General features: G+C 47.4%; 1 protein-coding gene across 6 annotated transcripts in view; it reads left to right on the top strand.

Annotated features, from left to right (window-relative positions):
- HTR2C (5-hydroxytryptamine receptor 2C) overlaps positions 1-15,905 on the top strand; it is a 653,091-nt gene that overhangs the window by 345,504 nt on the left and 291,682 nt on the right. For all 6 annotated transcript variants that reach the window (XM_039488617.1, XM_039488616.1, XM_039488612.1 and 3 more), the window contains one exon: positions 5,098-5,171. In XM_039488617.1, the coding sequence (XP_039344551.1) occupies positions 5,098-5,171 (74 nt within the window). The remainder of the gene's footprint in view (positions 1-5,097; positions 5,172-15,905) is intronic.

Raw genomic sequence — 15,905 nt, 5'->3', positions numbered from 1 at the left:
CATTTCACCTTCATCTGCATGGTCTATAGTGCCATGTATCTTGAGAATGCAGCTGCTGTACTTGCATATGTACAGCTAGAAGCTGATAAGCAGGTTCTGCCGAAATAGTGGGTTCCGTCATTTTAAATTTGTCTATTGGGGCCCCATTCAGTCCTCAGTCCAGACATGCAGCTCGGCTGGTTGTAGGTCCAATTGACATCAGTAACGTCTGAGTGCCTGGCCTGAGTGGTGCATGGCCCTTTGGGGTAAGTGGATATGTTACTCGGAGTGGAAGTGTGATGACTAGACCAGACCAGGCTCTGCCACCTTTGCTCCTGTTGAGCTGTGCTCATCAGTCGTCCCATTGACTTTAACAGGACTGCTCACTGGCGCGAGAGCTACTCCTCCAGAGCCTGGCTCTGGGTAACTAAACCTTACAACAGCCTGTGTGGCAAGCCAGTTGTGTACTTAGGGCTGGATTGTCATGGTAAATATGTGAAAACTCATGGTTGTCCATGGAAATAAGGCAGCCATCACAGAATCACAGAAGGAAACGTCAGTTCTGAGTCAGCATGTGTTAATCCAAATTCGCCTTATTTGGAATGAGTCTGACTTAAAATCATTAATGTTTAACTCAGATTCTCAAACTTTTGGGATTGGTGTATCCAGGGCCGCCCAGAGGATTCCGGGGGCCTGGAGTCTTCAGCAGCAGGGGCCCCCCTGCTTTGGTGGTAATTTGGCAGCGGGGGGCCCCCGCCGCGGGTCTTCGGGGCACTTTGGCAGCGGGTCCCCCTTCGGCAGTAAGGACCCCCCGCCGGCGAAGACCGGGAGCGGAAGAAGCTCCGGGGGCCCGGGCCCCACGAGAGTTTTCCGGGGCCCCCGGAGCAAGTGAAGGACCCTGTTCCAGGGGCTCCAAAAAACTCTTGTGGGGGCCCCTGTGGGGCCTGGGGCAAATTGCCCCTCTTGCCCCCCCCGGGCAGCCCTGGGTGTATCTTGCCCCTGGCACATTGGTGACTGATCTGTATGTTAGCCCCACCATGCCCCTGGCACATTGCTTCCTCTCCACCTCTTTCTTTAAATAAATAATTGGAGATATACCAATCTCCTAGAACTGGAAGGGACCTTGAAAGGTCATTGAGTCCAGCCCCCTGCCTTCATTAACAGGACCAATTTTTGCCCCAGATCCCTAAGTGACCCCCTCAAGGACTGAACTTGCAACCCTGGGTTTAGCAGGCCAATGCTCAAACCGCTGAACTATCCCTCCCCCTGTAATGTAATTGAGATTTTGCTTTTGCTCTACGTATTCTGTTTTTCTTGCTCCCCTGACCCCCTCCAGCCCTCTCTTCCCCACCTCCCTGTGACGTCAGCATCACTCTGTTGTGTCCCCCAGATTACTCTCCCTTTCCATCCTAGTTCTCCCTCTCCCCTCCGCTGACGTCAATGGATTTGAGATCAGACCTCTACCTTCACCAATCTCTCTCCTCTCCCTCTTCCTCCCAATTAATGACACTGGATTTTTCCCCAACACCCAGAGCAATGTTGGAAATTGTGACAATCTGTTAGCTGCAGGAGTCCCTGCTCCCCACCGTATCCTGAGCGTTGTGGAGGGCTGCGATTCAAGCTCTCAAGCCTTTCAGTAAAGCAGGTTCACTTGTTGGCTATTGCAACCTGCTACCCACTGGCAAAAATCCCAGATGATTAAAAGTCATGGATGCTCTTTAGAGAACATGGGAAGCACGGAATTCATGACACGTGGCCTTCATCACCCCATTGCGCAGATGGGTAAATTAAGAGATTGTGACTTGCAGGTCACAGAGCCCAGGAGTCCTGACTTCCACTTCCATGCTCTAACTATCCAACTATATATCTCAGGCAGTGGTTCTCAGCCTGTGGTCTGTGGCCCCTGGGGGTCCGCAGAGTATGTCTAAGATTTCCAAAGGGGTCCCCACCTTCATTTGAAATTTCTTAGGATCCACAAATGAAAAAATTGAGAACCACTGATCTAAGGCAGCCTGTAGCTATTAGATACCCTTTTCCATGCAGTGAAAAGCTCGAGAACAATGTGCAGTTTGTACATTAGCTTATGAAAGAATCATGCCTGGAATAATACTTCATAGTAACCCTCAGCAGTTAGCATTTTACAAGCTGCCACTACTTTGGGGATTTGTTTATATTTAGAGATTCCGTTTTATCTGAAAGTGAGGCGAGTGGCGAGAAACTGTGAGCCTAGAACAAAATGAGCACATTTACTATCTCTTCACAGCTTCCATTCCTGTTCTCCCCCCCGCCACCCTTATTGTTGCGACAATCTGATAAGGGAGTTTTCCTCCCTCTTTTCCTGGTATAATCCAAAGAAGCAAGGGAAGTGCCGTGTAAAGGTCTAATCATGCAAACTCTTGCAGGATTGGGCCCTAAATGGGTCATTCCATTAACCCCCCACATCTTGTGCCTGAATATTTTAGCACATACAATATCTGTATCGTTTTCTGGAGCACTCATTCTGCTCAGGCCTCTGCAGTGCAGTGGCATGAGTTAGGGATAGGAAAGCAGCCTCAAGTGAATGGCGCTTTACCAAGGATTTAAACTGACTCAACAAGTCCTTGATATGGTTGGTTGGTAGATCAGACCTTTAACATTCTTTTAGGGTAAAGACCAGTATTTCCTGACACTCTCATTTTGATACATCTCTTCCCTGCTTACATGGATAATTTTCTTAGCTTCCTTCATCTATTTTCTATATTTGGTAGTTTTTCTGAGTGCGAAGGTATTGGTAGAAATTCTTCGCTGTAAATGCCTTTAGCCAGCTGTCAGTTCGCTCTCTGGACCCAGCTTTCCCATGTATCCATGTCCTGCATTTTGAGGTTTAAACTGGCACAAACATTCCTCTGCTGACTTGGGTTTCCAAACAGGGGATGTGCCTATGCCAGTGAGGCACACGCGGAGCTCAGAGACTGTGGGGATGGACTAGAATAGAAATTGTGCCCTCTTTCTTGCTTTCCAAAAGCTCAAATTCTGCTTAACTTGCTTCAGCATATAGGGATGGATTTGAAATCAGTGCACAGGGGGTCATTAGCTTTAATGGGCTTTGGCTCAGCAGCTTAAAGCGGGACAATATAAGGCACTTGGAGATGCTGCCAATTCTGCCATGCTCTGTTTTTTCATTTTGTGTGAGAATTTAGAAAAATAATTCCTCATTGAACTTTCTAGTCTCCCTTTATTTAACTATTGCAGAGTAATAACACCTCTGCCTCGATGCAAGAGATCCATTTTGCTTTCTTGTACTGAGCCTTCCTGGCAATATAAGGTCAGCCACTGTTCACTGAAGTGTTTCTATTTACTGCATTCTCCTGCTACCAGTGGGCAGGATTGCTTTGTTCTGGCACATCTCTGACAGCTACCCTAGCTAGTTTATGCCTCTGTAGATAGTTATTAATTTGAGTGTCTCTTTCTTTCAACCTTTTCCACTTGCTAAAACATTGCTAATGCAAGACTGCCGGCACAGAACCTTTCCCCTCCATCTCCTTCTGCATGTATAACGTTACTCCCTGAGTCTCTATACAACGTACACTCACTCTGGCCTTTCGCCGCTTTCCTTTCCATACCCTGACCAGTAAATCAAGATAAAATAATTAAACATATTGTGGATAAAATGCTTATTTTACATTCCTAAATTTCAAATCTATCGTTAGGCTGAAATGTGCTAATGGTCCCCTTCAAGCAGGTCTTTGATCTGTAGATTAATCACAGACCTGGATAAAACTGATGGGTGTGCTAACAACCCCTTTTTCAGGCTAAATAGGAGGAGCAATTAAACCCCTTTATGGAGTGAAAGCTGGATACAATAGACCCTACTGCCCAAGGTACTGGACTGCATAGCAAAGACTGAGCAGTGTTAAGCCATGTGATCTGAGAGGTTTTGCTGGGACTAGCTCAAAAACACAGGGGCTCTCAACATTTCCAGACCACTGTACTCCTTTCAGGAGTCTGATTTGTCTTGTGTACCCCGAGTTTCACCTCACTTAAAAACTGCTTGCTTACAAAATCACACATAAAATACAAAAGTGTCACAGCACGCTAGTATTGAACAATTGCTGACTTTCCCATTTTTACCATGTAATTAAAAAAATAATCAATTGGAATATAAATATTGTACTTACATTTCAGTGCATAGTATATAGAGCAGTATAAAGTCATTGTATAAAATTTTAGTTTGTGGTGACTTTGCTAGTGCTTTTTATGTAAAACTAGGCAGTTATCTAGATGAGTTGATGTATTTTACCACTGCACATACCTACTCTGTGCCCATTTTACCAGTATGGGAATGCTCACCTTTGAGATTTTAATGCACACTTTAAATTTAGATACTTTGGATATTCTGGGAGGATTTTTCACTCGACCCAGAATGAGGTCTATCAATAATTCCTGTCCAATGTGGGTATCTTTAGAAGTGTCGAGCTGCTCTGCTGTGTTATAGGTTTTACAGTGTTGCATGCTCATTATAATCTAAACCGTGAGCAGCTGAGGCCAGGCCTGGCTTTTCACTGTGTTTCTGCATAGTGCTGTGCCACTGGAGTGCTGGGACCTGCCTGGTACCTGTAGGATTATTGCAACACAAATAATAACTTCTGATGCGTTGGTCTAGTGAGTAAATGTGCCGCTTCATTTAAATGCCACTAATGCATAGCTAGAAAGTGTATCCTTGTGGTTTTATGAAGGGCCCGCTCAGCTATATGTCCTCTTGGATCCCTTTGAAATTAAAACTTTTAGGTCTTATTTGAATAGTCCCGTTGAAATCAACAAAATCACATGAATAAGGGCTTCAGGATTGGGACCTAACCCCCTCCCCCTCCCGCACCCCCCAAAATTATGTTAAATTGTGTCAAAAGCTCTAGTTATGCTGGAATCAGCCAGCAGGCATGTGTTCATTTTAACCCTGGTGCTTTGCCATTTAATTTCTGCTCTAATTCATTACTATAGGGCTGGAAAGTCTGTGGCTATAGCTTCCCTACAGTGATGTCAAAGAATTTTAGGGCTACCGTAATGTGCTGTTTCAAACGTGACTAGCTAAAGGATTTGTGGCAAGGCAGTGTCTAACAGTGAACATCTCTGCTTTTCTAGGGAACGGAGGGATCCAGACTAAGGCTTTCAGCAAACAAATCATGCTGTCACCCCAACACGCTCCTCTTTGGAATGTAAGTACATGCTGAAACGCAAATTCGCCTTTAGCTTGTTTATGAATCAGTGATGGTGGAGGCCGTCAGTGGCTAGAGTTAGTATTATCATTGCTGTAACACTCACAGGCCCAAATCAGGAGAGGGGATTTATGGCGCTAGGTGCTGTACAAAGAGCACAGAGCTGGAGATATTACAAGCTGCGAAGTTTGTGTAAAACAATGTGAAGGGGCAGGGGGGACGGGGAAAGCTAATAAAATCGTGCATAGTCCAGAAACATCTCTACATGGGCCAGTGGTGCGTAGCCAGATGCCTTCATACTGATTACGTAGGAGTTCAACAAAACTGTAAAACATAAGCTAAATATCCAACGTCCCTGCTGGCTGCCAGCCTAGCTAGTCTCCATTGCCGGTTCGCTGTAGTCACTGGGGGGCATGGAGAGTGGAATGATGAGAGTGGCAATTTTAAGGTAACATTTGTCAGAGGAAAAACTGAAGCAAAACTAAAGAATTGTCCAATTGTCTGGTGAAAACATCACCCTTCAGAAGCAAAACAACATGCTGTTGCTAACAATCCCGGTTGTGCTGACAAAATGAATGACCTGACTTTTTGTCCCTGGATTTATTGTACAAAATATACTCTTTACCTTGCCTTGCTGCTTGCTGATCAGTCCGCCTTCCTCTCAGGGGCTTACTTAATTTCAGCTCTGCTTTTTTTAAAAAAAATGTGACTTCTACAACTGTAATAATGTGCTTCTGCAGTGAAAATGGCATTTTCTGCTACCTGTGTGTATTACTAGTCAGTTCTAGCGGCTTCCGTGGCTAAAATAAGGTAGTACACCCAGGCTGGTATCCTCATCTGGTGGTTGGTCCACACAAGAGGTTAAGAGCCTACTAATGCTGCTGGATGATAGAGTTATACCTTATAGTGCACGTTTTTAGCACTGAAGGTCCTGTGTTGGCTGGTGCTCCTTCGTGTTCTTCACCCAGTAGGAAGATGTATTGCCTTCCGGTCAGTTATCTCTGTTAGGGCTCAGGGAAGGCCGTGGGGTTACACAGCTGTCACTGATGGTCTGACTGAGTTTGCACAACATTTATGTGCTGCTGACATTGGAAAAGAAAAGAACCCAGATTGCTTCTCAAGTGCCAGTTTAATGTGGCAGGGCTGGCAGGTTAGGGGAAACATCTTTCTACTTCTCAGCGGAGCACATTTGATCGGAAAATCATTGGTAGTCAGTGACCAGGGAACCCCACAATGCTGCTTGCTACAGTTTAGCTTTTCAGATTAGAACACTGGTCCTTTCCATTAGGGCTGGGAGGCAGTGTATTGTGTATGGTGGTAAATGCTATAGAGACTCTCCAGAGCGAAATGAAATGTTTCCCTTTCTCCCTCATGATGCAAGAGCATCTTATAGTCCAGTATCTAGGGCATTGCCACCTGTAGAAAGTCATTTTGTCTTTCTTTGGTTTCTCTGTCTCCTAAGTTTTGCTTCCCACTCTCATGTCTATCAAAACAGAAGTTTTTCCCCAAATATGGAACTGGCTTCACTGATTAATTTGATAATTATTGCTGTCAGATCTTCCCTTTGAACTTCCTTGTTAATTTATCGTCAGGAAGCATCAAATATCTCTGAGACAATTAATCCAAACATTCAATTAAAAAGAGGCAAATTTAGAAAAATCTCCGATTAAATATTTAATTAGAAATCTGAGCTGACATAAATGAAGAAAACCGAAAAGCCCTGCTGTAAAAGGCAGCTGGTTAAATGCCAATCTCTCTGTAGTGATTTGGGTTCACAGCTCAGGCTTGTGATCTGTGTAAAGCTGAGGATATGAACAGAAGTTCTCCATAGTTATGAGCCGGCATCAATGTATTAAGTGGATGCCAGGCTGAGCTTGCATTAGCTTTTCCACGGCCCCCCTCGCACAAAGGGGCTAATGCCATCAGGAGAAGCCCTGGCAGCGCGGCTCCATAGATGCTGTGGTGCCTGGGAATCAGAGCACCCCGAAGTGTGTGCAGATGACTCAGGCCTTCTGTGAATCTCCCAGAATCTGCATCTCCCTGGGCAGAGGCAAACTGCAGTCCTACCCTGGAATTATTTGGGAAGCCTTTGGGTGAATTCCTCTTGTGGCGTTGTCCCACTTCTCATGGGCGGAGAGGGCTGAGGCTGGGAGTCCGTAGCTAAAGGCTGGGAGTCTGAGGTGGGAGAATAAGTGAAGACTGTTGTGTAGGGAGAGGGAACGTTGGTGATATTTCGTATTACTGAGCAGGGTGTGAGAATTCCTGGGAGAATAATGCAGTGCCAGCTGGACAGGGGAGAACAGCAGAGCAATTTACAGGGAGACACACTGGGAAGAGATGGTCTGCACAAGTCACTAAGCTGTCTGGCAGTTCAGCCAGTGGAGTCACCCAGATACCCTGGGGCTAGAGGGCCTGTATCGTGAGTTATCCTCTCCTGTGTACGGGAGTTCTGGGGATGTAAAACCAGAAGTCAGAGTTTCTAGCAAAGGATGAGAAGTCATTCTGCAGTCTTTCCACACACTTCTCGGGGCAGAAGGGGGGAAAGTTTCTCACTACAGCCTGAAAGGGCTGACGGATCAGCTTTTAATGAGTGTGACACACAGTGCAGTCACTTCAGCCCGCTGTAGATGAGCCTTGAGGTGGAGAGGGGAGCCAGATGTGTATCTGCTCCCTGACATGGCATTGAAGAAGGAAACTGGTAAGATGATCTCACAGTGGTAAAATATAGCAAAGGGTGTAAGTCAGCTACAGACCGATCCCTCGGATGCTTCTGGCAAAAGATGCTGCCCTGTTATCCTAGACAAACAGATAACGAGGCAGGTGAGGGAAGAAGCAGCGTTCCTACCTCTGTTCAGAAAGGAGAAACCAGTCCTGATAAAAGGCCGTTTAACCAAAACTGAAAGCAGAATCCAGCAGTGTCTACTTTAGCTATTGTTTGTGGTGCACTGAGAACATACCCAGCGCTGCCGGCACCTAGGGTATAGGTAATGTCCCTGCCCAGAGGAGACAAACGCATGGAACAACCGGAGACACAATGCACTGGGTTCAGCACACATGGTGCCCCTAGTGTCTTTGGCTCCGATTAAGAAACAGCAGCACTGTTCAGGGTGGTGGGATGAAGACTAGCAGGCTGCATGGAAGGACTGTGTCCTGAGGAGGGACCTGGCAGATGGGTAGCAGTGTCCAGCCACTCCAGCAAACAGAGGGGCAGCGTGGATATGAGCGAGAGGGAGAAGGATACAGGCAGTAGTCAGGCATGAAATCTTCGAGTGAAAGGACTTTGGGGCTGGGGCGTAGGTCTAGTCTGAGAAAGGCCACGATGCAGTGAACAAAGTGTGAATTTACAGTAACCTTGTAAATACGGTGATAGACCCAGGCCAGTTGGGTACAGCAGAATAGCAGAAGGCAGATATACTGGCCACTGGATTAACAGTTTTCTGTTCCCTGACTGACCAGAGCAGGGGCTGCTCCAGGCTAATGAGAAACACCTGACTCTAATTAACTTGTAAAGAGTCAGGTGAGGCTATTCAGTTAATGTGACCACCTGACTCTAATTAAGGCCCTGCTGATACTATAAAAAGGGCTCACTCCAGTCAGGCAGGGGAGCCAGGGAGCCAGAGGAGAGGAAGTGCGGCTGAAGGGCTGGTTACTGAAGACACCCTCAAACCATCGTTAAGGGAGCCCTAAGGTAAGGGTGAAGAGGGGAGAAGCAGGAGAGCTGTGGGGAAGTGGCCCAGGGAAATGTAGCAACTCTGGCAGTGAAAGGTCGGCTGCCAACAACTGCTACCATTAGGGTCCCTGGGCTGGAACCCGGAGTAGAGGGTGGGCCCGGGTTCCCCCCAACCCACCACTACAGGAACATCTCCTGGAAGGGGAAGTCAGGCCCCTGTCAGGACAGGAGGCTGAACAGAGACCGTGGGAGTTCTCTCACCAACCTCCTTGCAGCCTATGATGAAAAGGGCTCAGTAGACTGTAACCCTGGCCCTAGAGAGAGAAGGGCTACGGGGAGGGTCACAGTGAGCCACTGAGGCTAGCATAAACCACCTAGAAGCGCAGGACCCACAGGAGCAAGGTCAGAGCTCTGCCACAATACATAAAAGCTGTAGCTAGTAGAAAAGAGATAGCCGGGTAGTAAGCAATGTGCCACAGCTTGCACCCATGGCCTAGCAGGTACTACAGCGTGTGAACAGCTCATGACCTAGGTGGGATTGACTACCAAAATTAGTAGCCCAATCATAAAGTGTGTGACCCAACGTATTAACCAATAGTGTTACGTCGAATGTGCTGCTAAGCTGATTCATGGCTATGTACTGTGGATGTGTAGTATGCTCCGTATCCAGCCCCTGTGCTTGAGCCTGATCAACTTGATTGGATGCCAGTAAAAAACCCTCCGTGACAAGTTCAGAGCTGAGTTCTTGGGAACCGAGTGGCTAAGGTCCCAGAGGACACTGATTGGATAAGGTCTCAGAAGCCACCCCAATAGCTGGGGGAGAATGGACCCCACTCCCAACTGGGAGCTGGGGCAAGAAGCTTCTGCGGGGCAGGAGCCTGTGTGGTAGTGGGGGTCCTGACAGGGAGCTGCCAGCAGAGCTGAGACCCCAGGCTCTCAACACCCCACGCTGCCTTTCTTAGGTCCGTGGAAGTGTTCCTGGTGAGGATGCGCAGCACCGACCCCAGGACGGCAGTGTGGACATGCACACTGCAGTGATTACTGCTGTGGCGGAAAGTTGGCCTAATATAGATTGTACGTGGCATTAGTAAAGCAGTGGCTCTCTTGGATGTTTCTGTTCTGTGGACCATACAGACTTCCTGAATGTCTGCAATAAAGAAGCATCCACTGAAATATAAGAATATTCCCTTGGAAAATCCAGAGGGAGTTTTAGATTAATTTGCTTTCTCCTTTTTAGATAAAAATGAGTGAGCAAAATCTGTCTGGAGAGCTCAGATACAGCTCTCCCGGATTGCTGACTGGGATTGGCGTGTTAAAGCACATCAGAGTTTTGATAAGAACCACTTTTATTAAAGCGTCGGTAGAAGTACAGCAGCCCAATGCAAGTTCACAGCTTCTTCCCATAAGCCCTGATTCAGGAGAGCCCTTCTCTCTGTCCCACTGACTTCTGGGGCACAGAAGCACATTCCTAACTGCCCCTCCCTGAGAGGGCCTAAGGAAGGGGGGAATTTTGGTTCCTTGTGCAAATCCAGAGTAAAAAGGGTCTGCATGAGGGGACTGTGATGAAGTGGGACTGTTCTTAATGTTTCCTCTAAATACTGTGTGGGTGCCTCAGTTTCCCCTGTGTATTTCTTAAGTCTCCAGCATGCATAAATGGCCAACACACTGTCTCCTGGCAACAAATGGCTGGGGCCCTTTCCCCCCTGCAAGGGGATGGCTAAAGGTGAACAAAGAGATCAGGTGACCTCCTGGCCCGGGAAAGAGACAAAGGCCAGAAAGGAGGGGCTGGAAGGGGGTTCAGTTTGGAGCTGGCTGGGGACAGGAAGTGAGGGCAGACGTGGGGGTCTGCCTCACTGGGTCCCAGAATGGACCTGGCTGAGGGGTCCTGTTCTCTGTACCTACAAGCTCTGGTTTAGACCCTGTTCCTATCATCTAATAAAGCTCTGTTTTTCTGGCTGGCTGAGAGTCACGTCTGACTGCGAAGTGGGGATGCAGGACCCTCTGGCTTCCCCAGGACCCTGCCTGGGCGGACTCCCTGTGGGAAGCACACGGAGGGGCAGAGGATGCTGAATGCGCCAAGGAGAGACCCAGGAGGTGAAGCCTTGTGAGCTTCTTGCCCTGCAGACAGGCTGCTCCAAGGGAGAGGAGGCTCCCCAGAGTCCTGCCTGGCTTGGTGGGGAGCAGTTCCAGAGCAGCGCCCGGGGACTCCGTGACAGGGACCAGTCCTGGGGATGAAAAGCTCCCTGTCAGCCTTCGGGCAGGGTACAAGGCAGCTGCACAGCCAGGCTTTTGTCCCTGCTACAGCCAGAGTAGTGCAGCAGCACTTGTTGCCAGCTGCCTCCCACCTCTCTGCTCTGAGCCTGTGTATGTCACAGAGCCTCTGGGTCCTCCACCAAACCCCTCTGTGCTCCCGGGAAGAGTCTCTGCTCTGGGATGCACGGGGCTCGGCGACAGATGGCTTAGCTTCTGCGGCACATACTTCCCCTCTGCCATCTCCCAGGGAAGGTTGTCTCACAGCCTGGTGGGCAGTTCAGAGCATTTCATCGACATGGTTAGCTTAGACATCAAGGTGTGACAGAGGGGGTACTCCTCTGCCCTGAGGAACCAAACGAGTCTCCCGCTAGTGGGTGTGCAGCTCCCCTTCCTGTCAGTGGGTTTATGGGCCCAGGACCAGAGGCTGGCTGAAAAGTGAGCAGCCTCCCTGAGGTTTCGCAGATACTGCCGCAGGTTCAGACATATGGACGTCACTTTGAACCGTCTGTGGAGAAGTGATGGTGAGGAGAAATTAGTTAGTTCCTTATGTGTTTTCTGCACAGATTTAAACGAGGTAGTTTCTCATCATATCAACTGACCTGAGAACACTGGCCTATTTTGTGACTAGCCGTTGTAAGCCATTAATGCTTCTGACTTTGTTTCAAAACAATGTAGTCTTTTAAGTCAGAGCTCTGCCTGCGCAAAGACTGCAGGATCCAGCCCATTGTGTGACAAAACGGAACCTGCCTATGGGAGTGCAGACGACCTCTGTGCTGAAACCACAGACGTGAGAACACCGCATGTACTCCCCCCCACCCCCCAGTAAAGACAAACACGGTGAGACCTACATTGGTGCTGGGAGGATGAATTCGTTAGCTGCTGAGCAGCAATGCAGACCGCAGGCTTGCTTCTGCTCCCGACCTCGCCGCGGAGCCTAGACGCCGGCTTCTGACCTGGTTTGAACCCAACTCTTCTGTTTGCCTGTGTCTGCAGCTTGGTGCCTGACCCTGACTCCCTGGTATCCAGACTCCAGCTTGGTAACTGAGTCATTGGCTGCCCACGACCCAGCCCTGATAGGGACAGGCAGGACGGATGCAAACTCTCAGCCATTAGCGCTGGAAGGGGAAGGAAATGATTGATGATTTTTCTGCACAGAGACAAGATTTGGTTCCATGTCAGATTTTAAGAATGGTCCTGATGCAGTGATTTCTGAATAAACTAATAATGGTTCCAAGTTAAAGCCCTTTAGAGGACTAAGGGAAAGGTTTGCTTTGTGCTAATCCGTAGTTTCTGAAAGCCTGTCACAAAGCCACCCTCAATAAGAACGGATCTGACAATCGTAGCTCTCCAAACCTGACAGTTTCAGCAGTTAGACAGTTGAAATGTCACACTGGTATATGCACTGGGAGGTATATTGACACGCATGCTGTGAGAGAACAGGCTTGTATTGCTGCAGTCTAGACAATTGATGCCTATTCCACGGGTCTCATAAAGTTCTGTTTTCCACTGTGTATTCATCACAGCGGGAACTTAACAAATACAGCCGTTAGATAGTCCCTCCTGAAATTCATGCCTGTATTTCAGTCAAGGAGTTCTGAGGCCCAGAATCGAAGACAGACTGCTTTGTCACCAGAGCCGAGCTGTGTCATGCCCAGCACTTCTCGCCCAGACCACCGGGATGGTGTATTTTTCATGAGCTTGGGATCATGGATTCTCACCCACTGAGTTTCACTTTGAGTTTCTGGTTCATTTCCCCCCCCCCCCGCCAGCTTTAAATCAAAGCAGCTGAGTGTCACCATATTTCCATTTCACATGTTTTTGAGCCAAAAACAATGAGCACAAGTTTTTTTTTTCTAGATATATTTACTAAAAATGTCCGTGTCTCTAGAGGTCCCAGGACCCAGCTCAGCTTTTCTTCTAGTCTGTGAGGTGGCAGGGACTGTGGTTAGCAAAGCCTCCCAGACTCCCAATATCCTGCAAGATGGCTGGCCATCCCCTTACCTGGTCTGTTCTGCTGTCCTTGGAGCTGCTCTGCCTCCATTCCCGCACCATCCATGGAGATCCAGTTGGGCAGAGGGGTGCTCCTCTGCAGCTCCTTCCCACCGGGCACCTGTTGGGGCTGAGAAGCGACTGTCCCATAACAAGAAGAACGAGGTGTCTTTGTGGCACCTTAGAGACTAACAAATTTATTTGGGCATAAGCCATGTTAGTCTGTATCAGTTTTATGGGTTTTAGCCCACGAAAGCTTATGCCCAAATAAATGTTAGTCTCTAAGGTGCCACAAGGACTCCTCGTTCTTTTTGCTGATACAGACTAACATGGCTGCTCCTCTGAAACCTGTCCCATAACAGTAACTTGCGTTATTATCCCTCCTCCTTGGTCTGCCATGATGTATATCGCCTTGTGGCTTTGCACTCCTGGGTAGCAGAAGTATCTTATACATAAGAACAGCCAGACTGACTCAGACCAGCGGTCCATCTAGCCCCCGTCCTGTCTTCTGACAGTGACCAGTGCCAGATGCTTAACAGAGAATGAACACAACAGTGCTATTAGCGAGTGATCCATCCCCTGTCCTCCACTCCCAGCTTCTGGCAGTCAGAGGTTTGTGGACACCCTAAGCATGAGCTTATGTCCTGACCATCTTAGTGAACAGCCATTGACGGACCTGTCCTCCATGAACTTATCTAGTTCTTGTTTGAATCAAGTTATAGTTTTGGCTTTCACAACATCCCCTGTCAATGAGTTCCACAGGTGGACTGTGCATTGTGTGAATAAGTACTTTCTTGTTTATTTTTAAACCTGCTGCCTAGTAATTTTATTGAGTGACCTCAGGTTCTTGTGTTATATGAAGGGGGTAAATAACAGTTCCTTATTCATTTTTTCTCCACACCAGTCATGATTTTATAGACCTCTATCATATCTCTCTTTGTTCATTTTTTTTAGCAGAACAGTTCGTCTTTTTAATGTCCCCTTTTATGGAAGCTGTTCCATACCCCTAATCATTTTCGTTGCCTTTCTCCGCACTTTTTCCAATTCCAATATATCTTTTTTGAAATGGTGTGTCCAGAACTGCACACAGTAAATTTATATAGTGGCATTTTGATATTTTCTGTCTTATTGTCTATCCCCTTTCTAATGGTTCCTCGCGTTCCGCTAGCTTTTGCCATTGCCACTGCACACTGAGTGGATGTTTTCAGAGAAGTATCTACGATGACTCCAAGATCTCTCTTGAGTGGTAACCGCTAATTTTAACCCCATCATTCTGTATCTGTAGTTGGGATTATGTTTTCTAATGAGCATTACTTTGCATTTATCAGCATTGAAAGTCATCTGCCATTTTGTTGCCCAGTCACCCAGTTTTGTGAGATCCCTTTGTAACTCTTCGCAGTCAGCTTGGGACTTGACTATTTTAAGTAATTTTGTATCATCTGCAATTTTTTTCTTCGTCTCCAGTGTGGGGACCTGGCTGCCACCAGCATCAGAGTTTCTCTAACTGCCAGTGGCCATAGCATCCTGCCCCCTCTTCTTTCCTTACTTTCTGTTCAGTCCTTCCCCCTCTCTGACACGTGGAGGCAGAACTGCGTGGTCGGTGATAGACCATGACGAGGAAGACCTGCCTCCTGATCCAATTTGCTCTGGCTACAATGGCATCCCCTGCGGAGTGCGTCATGAGTGGTATTTTGTGCCTGAGGGGCCACATCTGCTGCTGCTTATCTTCACTTTCTGGGTGCAGGTGTTTTGTGCCCATCTCAGACCTCAGAGGAGCTGACATGATGGAGCTCTAGCCTTAAGAACAACAACAATCTGTCACTCTGGCCTTCCCCTGTGCCCTGGGCTGGGGGAGGGCTGGGACCTGAACATACTGATCATGATGTGCTGCCTGCAGCCAGCTCTGTGGGAGACGGACTCTTCTGGAGCAAGGGCACCAGTTGCATTAAAGATTGATTTGAAAAATGTGGTGTTGCTTCATGGAATCAATATTCCCCGATGCTGCAATACGGCTGACTTAGATTTGGAACAAGGAATTTTGCCTCAAGCAAAAAACCAGAAAACAAAAAAGGCCTCAACTCTCTGCCTCTCTTCCTGCCTACCAGGGAATAGGGACTCTGGATCAAGACATAAAGGTCTAGAACATTTGGTCTGTTTATGATTTTGCAAATTAATTACACATCTCAGTTAAATCCAGATCCTTCTCCCTCCCCTCACCCCCACATACCCCAACCTTTCTCTCCGTTGTGGTGTTACTTTCCTGGATATAACGTGTGGCCTACAGTTTTACATCTAAGAAATAATTCTTTAGACATTTAGGCAGAACAGTCGTTTCTGGTGATATGCCCAGCGTCTAAGAAAGAAGAGCAATCACTGCTGACAATGAGCACCTCTCTCAGATCTAATTCCTGTTCATTCAGACAGATAGAACTAGCAAGACCATCTGCAATAGCACTGTCTGGTCACTTCCATTAATGTTGCACTATTTACATGGCTGAAATGGCATCATGATTTTCTCTTTTTGTTTTTTTCCTAAAGGAACAATGTTAGACTTTAATGACGCTTGTGGAGGCCTTTCATATATCAACTACGGGTTAGTTAAAGCTCTACTCTTGATATTTTGGCCGGATTTCTAAATTTTCTCCTTTTAGTAATCCACAATGTTAAAACAAACCCTGCTGGAACTTTGGTTACTCCCACAGATAGCAAAGGGAATTCTTATTCAATATACCTGTGTGTGCGTGTACGCTGTGTGCAACAGTGGCCTTCTGGTTGCTGAGGTTTGTAGTTTGATTATTCATGAGATTAAATAATTATTGTTA

This window comes from Mauremys reevesii, linkage group 9 (genome assembly GCF_016161935.1).
Source record: "Mauremys reevesii isolate NIE-2019 linkage group 9, ASM1616193v1, whole genome shotgun sequence".
NCBI lineage: Eukaryota > Metazoa > Chordata > Testudines > Geoemydidae > Mauremys > Mauremys reevesii.
The sequence above is the reverse complement of the archived record's forward strand: the minus strand, read 5'-3'. Positions and strand labels throughout refer to the sequence as shown.